Source organism: Rhinolophus ferrumequinum, chromosome 25 (genome assembly GCF_004115265.2).
Source record: "Rhinolophus ferrumequinum isolate MPI-CBG mRhiFer1 chromosome 25, mRhiFer1_v1.p, whole genome shotgun sequence".
Lineage (NCBI taxonomy): Eukaryota > Metazoa > Chordata > Mammalia > Chiroptera > Rhinolophidae > Rhinolophus > Rhinolophus ferrumequinum.
In genome coordinates, this window is record NC_046308.1 from 25,385,609 (window position 1) to 25,399,071 (window position 13,463).

The following is a 13,463-nucleotide window of genomic DNA, read 5'->3' on the forward strand; positions in this document are numbered from 1 at the left end:
GATAAAATCAGTGCTTCACTTGATCTAGCTTTCTGGGCTAGGGGAGTGAGTGAGACTCCCCTTCTCTGCAGGCACAAAGACAGAAAGAACGCTCGATATGCCACTGAGGGAGGCTTTGGGAGGAGGCTAAGCACTGGGGCTTGAACTTTCTGTCCTTGCTAGGGCCCAGGTCAGGGGGCAAAAGCTCCTCCCTCACCAACGGGTAGGTACCCAGGTACCAGGTACCCAGAGAAGGGTGCCCCATGGCACTGCCTTCACAATGATTTCAGGATGCTCAGAACAGCGCCCTGTATACCCGGGAACCGGCATCTGACATCCCCTTAGTTTAAGGACAGTTGTGCGTTTTGGGTAAGTGGCCTCTCTAATTTGGTCTTGCCAAAAAAAGTGCCCCAGGAACCAGGCATTTGTTCGGAGGGAAGAGAGGTGGGTGGGAAGCACCGGAGCTCCCTAGGAAGGGCAAGGGATAGTCACGGGAGTTAGGTTACTGATGTTAGCTTCCGTAAGACCCTTGGGGGACTGGGCCAGAAATTTAATAATCTAGACGGTCCGAAGGGGGCACAACGCATACCCACCCAGAACACAGCCAATGAATGGCGAGCAAACGCGACACGGTGTCACTCCCAGATCAACCCCCCCGCGCTCCGCTGCGTCCCCCATCTGCACATGCTCATACTCGTCGGTAGGCGAGACTCGTGCGCCCCGTGCGCCCGGGCGGGGAACCTCCCGTCGCCCCGTTTCGCGGCGACTCGGACCTCCCCACCTCCCCCACCGCACCGCGCGGGCGCCCCCGGGAAGGCCGGTCCCGGGGCGGCTCAGGCGCTGATCCCCACCGGGCTGGCCTCGTCCTGCTCGCGGATCAGGCGCGCGCCCGCAGTCCTCAGTATGCGCGAGCGGCCCGGCGAGCCGGGGGTTCGGGGCGGCGACGTGTGGGTCCGGCCGGGTGCGGGGGAGCGCGCGGGCGAGCGGGGGTAGCGGCGGGCAGAGCGCACCGGCAGCCCGGGGGAGCGGCCGGGAACGGCCGGCGATACGGAGTAGCCGGGCGGGCCCGGCTCCGTTGCGCTCCGGGGCTCCGGGGCGGGGTCCTCCTCGGCCTCCGGGGCGTCCTGCAAGGACACGCGCCAGGGTCAGCGGACAGCGGCCCGGTCTCGGGGCGCGCCTGGTGTCCCACGGTTCCGGGAAGACCGCGGTGAAGGAGACAGTTCCCTCCACACTTCCACCTCCTGAAGGTGGCAGACATATAGGTCTGGTTTTTCTTGCAATACTTGACCCTTAACATGGTTCCTGGCAGATAATAGGTGCTCAGTAAATGTTGGAATGCATTCATTTGAGTGCTTTGTCCCCTTACTCTCCTCCTTCACCTGTCTTGGTGGAAAGCACCACATGAACAGAGTTAGTTGTGGAATAGAGGGGAAATCACCAGGGTTGGTGTCCAAAGACTTGGTTGGAAGCCTAAACCTGCCATTTACTTCCTTGTTTGACGCGGGTTAATTCATTTCCCTCATTTCACCTTCGTCAGCCTAGTTTTCTAATCTCTAAAGTGGGGATGACACAAATATTTCTCAGGTTATTCTGAGTACTATAAAGGGTTATCAGTACCGTATGGCAACCTAGCACCAGGAGGTGGTAGGGGCTCATTGGTGCTTGGGAGGCGCCCAGCCCAGAGCTGCTCACCTTGTCCTTCAGGAGATACAGTGCCATGGGATTCTTCCGTTCCTGCTCTCCACTTCGTGGGAGGGTGTCTGCTGCACAGGGCAAAGAATGGGTGGCTGGCCGAGGTTCAGAACCCTTCCCACCAGCCAGCACCTGCACTCTGCTCCCCAAGTGGCCAGTCCAGGCCCCGCCACAACCACAACCAAAGGACCGCAACACCTGGGGTCCTACCTTGGCCGCACTTCTCCCTGCTCTGCAGTCTTCGTGCAGTTGGTGGAGGAAGGGGCCCTGCAGAGCTGGCTTCCTTGTCGCCCAGTTCTGCCTTTTCCCAGCAGCCGACTGATCTGAGTGACGATGGGGTGGGTGAGTGGGCAGCCGGGAGCTCACCTTCTGGTTTCAGGCTGTCATCATTTTGATCCATATATTCTAGGGAGTTTTGCTTTTCCAGCTTCCTCTTCTTCCTGCAGATCAACCCAGGGCCCAGTGAATAGAGCTACTACTGAGTGTGAGCAAGAGGTGGTTGGGGGTGGGGACACAGGAGGGATTTGATGGCTGTAAGAGAGGCCTTGTTACTGAAGGATGGGCGGGAATGAGTCACAAGTCATCCTTGAGTCCGTCGCTAATATTGTGGGCAAGTCATTTAACCAGTCTGAGTCCCAGTGTCCTTATCTGTAAACTGCAGGTACTCGTGCTTAAAAGGTAGCACACTAACCACAACTACAGTGCCTGGCCCATGAACGGTGCCCTGCAAGTGAACCCGTTATTAACAGTGCTGAGTCGTCAGGGGTTGTGAGTACTGGCGGGGGTTCCACACACAGTGGTGACATGGATCTCCTGGGAAGAGGTGTAGGGCCCTGGGAGGAAAGGCATTTAAAGAGACTAAGAAAAGAGAGCTTGGGGTTGGGATGGATTGAAGGATTAGGATGCCCAGGGTGTGGAACTTGGGGAGTTACCCAGACTTTTTGGAGGGTTTCCAGCAGGCACAGACTGTCACCAAGGTCACAAGAAGGAAGATGCCTCCTGTGGACAAGATGATGTAGAGGGAGCTTCTTCCTAGGGAGAGAGAGAGGCAGAGAAGCATGAGAGACGTCAGCGGAGGCACCAAGTGTGGTGAGGAGAGCTTCCTATAGTGGACAGGAGAGAAAAGGAGCCCTGGGCAGTATGGCTGGCCCACGGCAGAGCGTGCCCAGAGCCCACGTCCCACCTGTTGCTGTCTTCTGCAGAGAGCTAGCTCACCTCTGCCTCTCTCTTCCTCTGTCTGAGATGTCCATAGTCACTCGTGGGCACCTGCCTGTCAGGGTTTTGGGTCCTAAGGGAGGGCAGCAGGGACACTCACTGTACACGGTGATCTTAATGGGCAGGCTGCGACCCTGGCTGATGGCGTTCTCCACCACACAGCTGTACAGGTCGTCGTCCTCCATGAGCACACGGGTGATGGTGAGAACCTTCTGGTCGGGAGACAGGAGCATTCGCGAGTCATTGAGGAGGGGCTTGCCATCCTTCAGCCAGGTGTAGCTGGGCTTGGTGCCATTGTCGTGCGAGCAGTTCAGGGTGAAGGCCTCGCTGAGCTCCAGCACAGTGGTGGAAGCCACTAACACCTGCGGCCTTGAAATGGGCACTGAGCCCAGGGATGGGGAGCCTGTGAGCCATGGGCCAACAAGCTTCTCCCTCCCCCTGCTTTCCAACACAGACACCTCAATTCATGGTCTGAGAGGCCCTTGAGAACTCATCGGTCCAGTCCTTCACCACCATCCATCCATCCATCCATCCATCCATCCATTTATTCTTTTATTCATTCATTTATTTACCAGCTCTTTATTGAGCACCTACTAAACACAGGGCGTACACTTCTGAACAAGACAACCATAGTCCCTGCCCTCATGGACCTTCCCTTTCCTTCTTCCCAATCCCTTTCTAAGATGTCTTAAACTTCAAATATCGGCTCTGTCACTTACTAGCTGTGTGACTTATTCCACCTCTTTGTGCCTCGGTTTCCTCTTCTACAAAATGGGGATAATGATAATAACATCTCTACATTATTATAAGCACTAAACGAGTCAATATATACAAAGCACTTGAAACAGTTTCTGGCATATAGTAAGTACTCTCTACGTGTTAACTGTAGCTGATCTGGCAACTTCTAATGTCCAGTTGGCTCACTCCCAGCTCCCAAGTGGCTTTTGTGTTGGTTTCCGCAGGGTCTAGCCCCAGTCCCAGTCCCCGTCCTGCCTCCTCCCTTGCCGTAGCGCTTTACCATCTACAGTGAGGTTGATGGTCTTCTCCCCAGTGAAGGTGTCATCGGTGATGGAGATCTCGACCTCATAGGTGCCTTCATCAGCCAGCTGCAGGTCGCTGAGAAGCAGGGAGCCATTTTCGAAGAGGCGGATGCGGTCCCGATAGTCAGGCCTCAGGGTGCCAATGACCTCTGTGCCAATGGACTGTACCACGGTCACTGGCTTGTCCCGCTTCAGCTGCCACTTCACCACAGGCTTGTCGCTGCTGGTGCTGCTGTACTGCACGGAAAGCAGTGCTGACTTCCCCACCGTGCCACGGATCAGGCGCACGGGGCTGGTGATGTTCACTCCCTGCAGGGGTTCTGAGAATAGAGAATAGGGGTTCTGAGAATAGAGAATAGGGGTTCTGTGAACAGAGAATAGGGGTTCTGTGAATAGAGGCCCATGGGCAGCAGGCAGCCCCAGGCCCTTCGCTGCTTATCTCATTCCCACCTCTGATCTCTTCATGCCTCTCCCTTCTGGGCCCTTCACGCCCAGTCAGTCCCTCCTTCTTACCCTCTGGTGCCCTCTCCTCTCCCACTGTAACTCTGGGCCCCTCTGCTCCTCCATCGTCCCTCACACCCATCCCATTGCCTTCAATTCTTCTCTCTGGCAGTTTTCCTCATTGCCTTCCTCTTGAGGAAGATTCCAGCTCACCCACACCCTGTGTGCTCTGTTCACAGAAATAGTTACTGAGCCCTTCCCATGTGCCAGGCACTGTTCTTTGTCCTTGGGATATATTAATGAGCGAAGCAGAAAAACATCCTTATCTCCTGTAACTTATGTCATTAAACTTAGGGTGAATTTGTCAGATTTTCTTCTTGATTGGGAATTGGAGAGTGGGATAGGGTGGGCTGGTGGAGAAAACATGGGGGCATAGATTCACAAAGAAAGGAGTATAGCCCAAGACAGTGTCAATAAAGGGGACGTTTAAGCCTGAAGACAACTGGGCCACCCTCTAGTCAGGCCAAGAGCCTCTCCTCTCCTTGCCCCAGCTGCACTTAGCATCTTCCTAGGCCTGCCCGGTGCACAACAGCCCTGCAACTGGGGTAGATGGTTTTGGAAATTCACCCAAACCTCAGCCCAATTTACATCCCCTATAGAAGAGGGATTTGGGATGGGGAGAACAAAGAGTTTGGGATCAGAAGGGCTTGTACGATCGGGCTCCACCACTTACTGGCCGTGTGGATTTGAGCAAGTCATCTTTCTAGGCCTCACTCTTCTCATTTAGAAAGCGAGGGTAATAACAATAATAAGAGCAACGGCCGTATCCAGTCACGCTGGAAAAATCACAATATGTGTGTCAGTTATTGTGTAGTGGAGAGAACACAAGATTGAGCATCAGAGATTTGGGTCCCACTGTTGACTTAGGACCTCGGAGAAATCACTTACTGGCCCAGAGCTCAGATTTCCTGCAGATATAGTGCCTGGTAATCTAGAGGCCCTCATCGGCTTGTTCCCACCCTATAATTCTGGGATATTACCCTCTTGTCCAAGGGCTGCCCCATCCGGAGACACATCTCACATTTCAGGGATCTCTTAGGAACTTTGGGGCCTGAACAGATACTGTTTGTTGATGTCACCTGGCCTTGTAGAGCAGTATAACCACACAAAGGAGGGGTCACCTGGAGAGGATATCCGTTGGGAACAGGGCTGAATTTAGCTGAAGAGACACATACACGGTCAGGTTGTCAGTCCCTCTGCGCCCCCAGCCGCTTCCTTTGACTGCCATTGCCTCTGAAGTTCCCTCTTTCTTTCTCACCCCTCTTTCCCACTCTGCTACTGCATCAGTTTAGATGTGAGCAAGCTGAGCTGTATCTTTCCATTTCATATGTCTCTTCTTGTGCCTAGAAGACTCAGACCAAACCAGGAGGCAATTAAACTAAAAAGTTAGTTGTGGAGATCAGAGCCAATTTAAGTTAATAAACATATTCAATCTACGTTTAGAACAAGTGCTTTGTTAAATAGTGAGCTCATCATTTTGGGAAGTAGTCAGGGAAAGACCAATTGACTATTCTTTCACCTCTGTGTGCCGCAGTTTCCTCCCCTGTATAATGAGATGGTCGGACCGGACGTTGTCTAGGGGCCTCCTCAACTCTGATGTTCATTATCTGCTGAGTATACTAGAATCATTAATATAGAAGAGACTACTCTAATGATTAAAGCTGCCATATATATGAATATTATATGCTTGTAATTGACAGGCGTCTGAATTTGGGGGAGGTAGAATGGACAAAATCAATTCTTTTAATTTTTTTATTAAATGTATTTTTGTTCTTACAAACCTTATTTAAAAATGAAAAGACATGAAATCTAGTTCCAGTTCATCGGACTTGGTAGGAGAAGTGGTGGGGACCAGAGTCCTGTCCTCCCCAGTAATGTGGGATGCTACGTAGGAATCCCTACGTTTTCGTGTATCGGACTGAAATCCATTTGACAACATGATCCTTAAGATTTCTCCCAGCTCTAGTTTCTCTGATTATTTAAGTAGGATTTCCTGCCTAGCAACTACTAGGTCCCATACTTGACTTGATTTAGAAAAGCAAGCTTTCAAATTTCCCTGAATTGTCAAATAGACTTTGGTTTGTGTGACTTGAGGTGGCCTTAAAAAAAATCACTGTGCTTCGTAAGGCCAAGATGGTGATGATCAGAGAGTTGGGGAATATCTATCCCCCTTCCTCAGGACCCAGTCTGAAGCAGTGGGGTATGCATATCAGGGTTATATATACAGAGCCATCCTGCAGCTTAGGAATCCCAAGCACCAGAGTTTGAGGTTCTCATTTCCTCCTTCCAGGAGGCTGGACATGACAGTCCCATCCCCAAGGAAAAGTGGAAGGGATTCCCCCTCCACCTTGTATCTTCTCTGGCTCTCCCTTGAGCTTCCCCTGCGTCCACCCTGTCCTACCTTGTACAAGGTCCTAGTGGTCCTTTTGTGATGTCTTTCCCCACTCAAGTCTGCTCTTTCTACCAATTTAAACTTGATTTTTCTGGATACAAATGCTGGAGAAGCTACAGCATATGGCTTGTCCTAGGCCTCACCTTGCTCTAGATGGATGCTTTTCTCCTGCCCGTGACGTACAGGGATATATGTATGTGTGTTCAAAAGTGAATGGAGCAGTCTTTCTCAGGAGCCGACAAAGAGAGCATTTTGCTGACCAAACACTGTTTCCCAAAACTTTTGCCAAAATTGGAGTCTGTATTAAGTTCAGGGTTCCATGGCTTTCAAGGGACACAGAGAGCTGGGACAGTTGCCAAAGCAGGACACAGAAATGAGGAAATGGCTAACAATTGTGATGTACAGTGGAAATAAAAGGGACTAGGACTATTCAACCTTGAGAAGCGATTAACTTAATTATTGTTCTCGAGTCTCTGAGGCGTCATTATGTAGAAAGTCTCTGTTCCCACCAAAGGCTGAATGAACGGAAATTGACATTGCAGCAAGATGTACCGATCAACTTAAACATGCCATCCTGGATCAGGTACGTGGCCTTCGTCAAACAGGATTCTGACGTGCTGTGACACCGAGCAATGTCAAGCTTTAAAGTATAAAAATGTACCTGGCAATAGCCTTGGGTTCCTTTAATAGTCTTCCTTTAAAGAAAACATCCTCTACTCATTTATCTGCTCCTTTTTGCGTGGCAAAGGTTTCCATTTACCAGTATTTGCCTCAAAGTTACCTTTTAAAAGTGTCAGTGAGATGGTGTCAAACATGGATTCTAGGATTTGGTCTATATACGCCTAGTCCATACTCTCTAACAACATAGACTTACAGTTATTTCCCTTTTTTATGTAAAGGACTTTTTTGTTTTGTTTTGTTTGGATGTGTCTCCACAAGGAGGTCCTTCCATCCTTTTGGCCATCAGATATACCCTTCTCTGGGCTTTCTCCAACTCTATGATTTCTTTTTTGACCAGAATTGCATATACTAATCCAAGGGCAGCACACAGCATGGTTTTCTAAAAGAAAAAAAATTGCTTCCTGCTTTTGTTTTTTTAATATCCTTTGTAAATAGTGATACTCAGAGGAAACACCCCCCTCCTGGGACCTATAGGGGCATCACTGAGTGTCAACATGTCAGCGTTATTGTGTTGTATTTTTATATTGTTATCCTGTTGAGACCTCCAAGGGCCTACAAGAGTGTAAAGCCATTTAATTGCCCATCACTCAGGAATGTAGGAGAAAATCAGGGAACAGAAATTGTGAAGAAGGCCCTTGGGATCCAGGATGAAAAGGGTCTTGGTAGCTTTTTATCTACACCCTAAAGAGTGCAGATGTTCAGTAATCTGCGCCTAGCTAACGGTATTAACATAGCACACAGAGATTACCATGGTTTGGATTGAAACAATCGCTGTTGTTAAGCTGTCAATTCTCCCAAACTTGCTTATAAATTTAATTCAATACCAATCAAAATTCTGGGAGGTTTTTACTTTGTGATATTGGCACAAGGATAGACAAGTAGGTCAAGGAAACAGAATAGAGAGTCCTAAAACATATGTACGATCGTTCAACTTATGACAAAGGTGGCAGTGCCACGTAGTGGGGAAAGGATTTTTTTTTCCAATAAATAGTGCTGGGCCATATATAGAGAAAAATGAATCTTAACGCTTACTTCACACCTTACACAAATATCGGTTCTAGATGGATTGTAGATCTAAATGTGAAAGGTAAAACAATAATGTTTTAAAAAGAAAACGTAGGAGAATATCTCCACAACTTGAGGGCAGACACAGATTTCTTAGGACACAAAAGTGTGGCACCCATAAAAGAAGAAAATTATACATTGGACACAATAAAATTAAGAACTTCTTTTCATCAAAAGACATCATTAAGAGAGTGAAAAGATAAGCCATAGAGTGGGAGATAATAGTAATACATACTTATATATCCTATAAATGACTCATATCCAAAAAAATATTTTTTAAACTGCTACAAATCAATATTTAAAAAAATCCAGAAAACTCATTAGAAAATGCACAAAGGACTTGGAACAGGTACTTCACAAAAAGGTTATCTAAATGGCTAATAAAGATATGAAAAATATACAGCTTCATTAATAACCATGGAAATGCAATTTTAAACCATAATTTGATACCACCTCATACTCGCTGGGATGGCTAAACTGAAAAAGAGATAATTGTTGGTGAAGAACTCCCATATACTGCTGATTGGAATGTAGATTGATATAAGCACTTTTGAAAACTGTTTGGCCTTGTCTACTAAAGTGTAACACACATATAACTCAGCAATTCTACTCCTAGGTATATTCTCCTAAAGAAATGTGTATATCTCTTCGCCCTAAGACACATACTGGAACACTTTCATAACTCTATTCATAAAGCCCCAAACTGGAAACAACCAAAACTGTCTATCAAAGTTGCATAGATAAAAAAATTGTGATATATTTATACAATGGAATACTGAGACAGCACTGAGACCAAACAAATTACAATTTCAACAACATGACTGAATCTTACAAATTTGGTTTTCAGCGAAAGAAGCCAGACACAAAAGAATGCATACATATGATTCCACTTATATAAAGTTCAGACATAAAAAATTAATCTGTATTTGAAGTTAGGATACCGCTGCAACCCTGGGGGCAGGGCAATCAATTGTAACTAAGATAGGGGTGCTTCTGAGGTGCTGAAGTGTTCTATTCCTTGATCTTGGGGGCTTTTTCATTGTTTAAAGTTTCATGAAACTGTATCCTTATGCTAGATGCATTTTTCTGATTGTAACTTTTAATTGCAATAGAAGAAAAAAATGACAGCATTACAATGTGGAGGTGATCTTAGGACTAAAAGATGGAACCCAGGCAAGGGGCTTTTTCCTATTGGGTCCCTAGAGGATGGAATAGTTTTTAGCATCCCAGAGAGTAAAATCTTGCATATTAGATTGTTTAGATTTATAGCTTGCTGTGTTCATGTCTGTAAAATAGTGTCCTAGCATCTAGAAAAGCCTTATTTGAATGTTCCATGAATTGGGCTGTAATACATTTAGAAAAGCCTCATTAGTCCGTATTAAGGACAGAGCATTAAAGATTGTTACTTGCCTGAGGCTAGCTTTTGATATATTTATTAGGTTACATTCTCCCACATGTTAGACCCTTTGTCACCTTTTGTTTTTGCCTAGTCACACTAACAGTGTCTTTCTATAATTTTTTCCTTACCATTTGACGACCTGAGGGACTTTAGGGACATCTCTGATTTGTATATTTTGTGTGTACTTCCTGTTCCCAATTCACTGTCTCCCTACCTGCAGCTCTCATTATTTTCTCAACTCATTATAATTTCCACCGAGACTGCTCTCACTAAGGCTAAGTAGTAACCTTTTAATTGTCATATCTAACAGACTCTTTTAGGTTCTTATTATACTGGACCTCTTTGATATAGTTGATATTGATTCTTCAGAAAACTCCCAACTCTCTTGACTTTCTGGACACTACAGTCTTCTAATTCTACCTCTGTCTCTGTGACTGTTCCCTTTCAGTTTCCTTAATGGGATTTTTTTCTTTCTGCTTTTCTCTACAAATCTTAGGGTTACTCAGTGTTCCATTTTCAGCCCATTTTCTCCTTTTAGGTGCTATTATCCATTTTCATCACTTTAAATCTCACCCATGGGAAGACAGCTTCAGAATACCTCTCTTCAGCCCTGATCTCCCTGTGCCCCAGCTTCAGGCTATTCAACATTTTCCTACAAATGTCTCACAGGCATTTCAACCTCAACATGGACAATATTAACTACCATATCCCCAACCCTATACCACTTTTTGTTTAAGGTTTCATACAGAAGCCCTACCTCCCTCTCTGGACTCTCACACTCTTATCAATCACTAGGTCCTGATGTTCCCTCCAAAATATTATGTCAACATGCTTCATTCCCTCTATCTTTATTCTAATTCCAGCCCATGTTCTTTTTCTCCTGAACTATTGCAATAGCCTGTTGTGGGTTGAATCGTGTCCCCTAAAGTGCATATGTTGAAATTCTAACTCCCAGTACCTGAGAATGTGACTTTATTTGGCAGTGGGGTCATTGCAAAGGTAATAAGCTAAAGTAGGGTCATACTGGAGTAGGGTGGGCGGCTAATCCCATATGACTGGTATCCTTATAAATGGGAAATTTGGGCACAAGTACAAGCACAGGGAGAACCTCATGTAAAATTGAAGTTATGCTGCCACAAGCCAAGGAAGTACTAGAAGCCAGCAGACAGGCCTGGAAGAGTTCCTTCCCTAGTGCCATCAGAGGGAGTACGGCCTTACCGACGCGTTGATCTCAAGCTGTTAGCTTCCAGAACTGTGAGACAATAAATTTCTGTTGTTTAAGCCACCCACTTTGTGATTCTTTGTTACATCAGCCCTAGGAAATGAATACAGGATTCCTTTTCTATCTTGTTTGCCTCCAGTTTCCCCTTCAATGCCTCTCTGCAGAGTGAGCTATACGAAACGCAAGCCTGGCCCTGCCAGTCCCTAGATTAAAACCATTTAATACCCTCCCTACTCCATCGTTTACAGACTATATTCCAGTTTCCTTCGTGTGGTTTACAAGGCTCTTGCCTAACTCCGTTCACACTTTTCTCCTAGCGATGGTGCATGGCTGGGCTGCTCCCAAACGCAGGATACCATTCAAGCTGTTGACCTTTGCCCGTTTTCCCAGCGATAATGCCCACTCCCACACCTACCTACTTTCTCATGCTTTAAAATTTAGTGCAGACATTCCCAGGAGACCTCCCCTGGCATTCTCCCAGCTCTGCACCACCAGCACCAGCTTCCCGATGCGGTAGGTGACCTCTTTCTGATCCTGGGCATCCTTTGCATGTCTCACTCATAGTAGCTTCTGCGTTTTATTAAAATGATTTCCGCATCTGTTTGCCCAACTAAATCGTGAATTCCTAGGCTCTCTGGATCTCTCTCTCTCTCCACAAACAAATATACTTAAAATAAGATCGATTCTCCAAAGAGTTGCTAGGAATTGGTATCGGAGCAGGTGTGTGTGGTGTGGGGTGAGTTACAGGCAGGTTGGTGTTACTATCCAAAAGCAGGAGGCCCGTTATCTCCAAAGCTTCTTAAATCTTTTGCAGTTTTACAGTCAGAGAAGGCAGGGTGGGGGACTGAGGAGGCATGAAACCAAGATTTCCCCACCCCTCCGAGCCCCGCCATAATCCTTGGAAAGAATGCTGAACTGGTCCACGCCAACAAAACATCCCATAAGAAATGGCTCATTGCCCTTCATCTAAAGTCCTGAATGCCGTGGGAGCTCCAAAGTCATGCAGCCTTTTGGGGGAGGGGGCAGGGGCTGGGCAGCCGGCAACAGAATGAAGAAATACATTCAACACTAATGCCTGAATTCACTGCGACGCTTCCCACGGCAGCTGAGCTCTCTCCCCTCCTCCAGTCCCAAAAGCATTCTGGCCCTCCATTCTCCCCTTCCTTTGAAAGCCCTGGTCCCTTCTCCAGACCCTTTCTGACCCTTCTGGTCTCCTACCTGTCTGGATCAGAAGAAGATAGACAAAAGGAACGAGGCGCAGGACACTGAAGGCTCTGGAGAGGGCTCCCTTTTCTCTCTTCATTTTGGGTGGTGTTCTCCAGCTCTGGCGCAGACAATTAGCATGATTTCTCCACTCTGGGCACGTCTCTTTGTACCACTCGGGGTTTCTCTGCCCGAGCACAACCCTGCCAACTTCCCTCTGAATACACAGAGCTCTGTGTGTTGTGGGACTTGTTCTTTCCTCTCTTTCAGACCTGGCATTTTCTAGTTTCAAAGCCCTACATCCCCAGTTCAGAAGGGGGTATCTGCTTAGGAGATAATCTCCAGTGGGGGTGGCGACCTGAATGGTCCCAGTGGCCCAGAAGTTTTCCCCTGTCTGCACTGAACCCCACTACTAAGGGACGATGAGGACTTGGGCTTCATGGGGACTGGGCTGGAACCCACTAAATTGGACCTTGTATTCCAACCTATCTTGTCTCCACTTCACGTTCCTTGTTCCTGCGAAAGAGGGTAGGTGCCAGGGACAGACCTCCAATAAGCTCTGAAGAGGGAGGGAGAGGAGCTTTTAAAAGGCTGGGGAATGGGAGACTCCAGAGAACTGCTGAAGAAATGGAAAACCCCTGTTCCATCCCAAAGGAAGAAGATTGGCACATAGTCTGCATTCTATTATTTTCATATCTGCCTGGTCCTCCTTGGGGATCTCTTTCCTATCATAGAATCACATAGATTCTAGGGACCTCTTTCCAGAAGCCACTCTGTTCATTCCCCTGCCTCAAGCCAATTTCCTAGAACATGCCAGAGCAAGGATGAAGGTGGTGTCCTAATAGACAGCATCCTGGGCTCTGTCACTAGCTTCTCAGCCTGGTCACCTCCTCTTGTCTCTAGACTATGATGAGGAGAGTCACCCTAGCTCTGCTCTGCCCCCTCATTACTACGTCCACTCCTTCTCAGTGAAATGTGTACTTACTAACTGCGTGATCTCAGGATGGGCTCACACCTTGTTAACTCTCAATTTCACATCTGTGAAATGGGGAAACAGTCGTCTCCTTGTAGGGA

General features: G+C 47.5%; 1 protein-coding gene across 3 annotated transcripts; it reads right to left on the reverse strand.

The window, feature by feature from the left end:
• Positions 1 to 8: 8 nt before the first annotated feature.
• HEPACAM (hepatic and glial cell adhesion molecule) lies at positions 9 to 12,851 on the reverse strand. 3 transcript variants are annotated; one of them, XM_033097646.1, is made up of 7 exons: positions 12,405 to 12,851; positions 3,905 to 4,246; positions 2,987 to 3,268; positions 2,604 to 2,703; positions 1,882 to 2,111; positions 1,672 to 1,739; positions 9 to 1,103 (listed from the first exon to the last, which is right to left on the reverse strand). In XM_033097646.1, exons 1-7 carry the CDS (start codon positions 12,487 to 12,489, stop codon positions 813 to 815), a joined length of 1,398 nt encoding a protein of 465 aa, XP_032953537.1. In that variant the 5' UTR covers positions 12,490 to 12,851; the 3' UTR covers positions 9 to 812. The 3 variants fall into 3 exon arrangements, with proteins under 3 accessions (XP_032953537.1, XP_032953535.1, XP_032953538.1); XM_033097644.1 differs by having other exon boundaries at positions 1,672 to 1,742; positions 12,405 to 12,850; XM_033097647.1 differs by lacking the exon at positions 12,405 to 12,851 and adding an exon at positions 4,440 to 4,585 and having other exon boundaries at positions 1,672 to 1,742.
• Between the last annotated feature and the right edge of the window lie 612 nt (positions 12,852 to 13,463).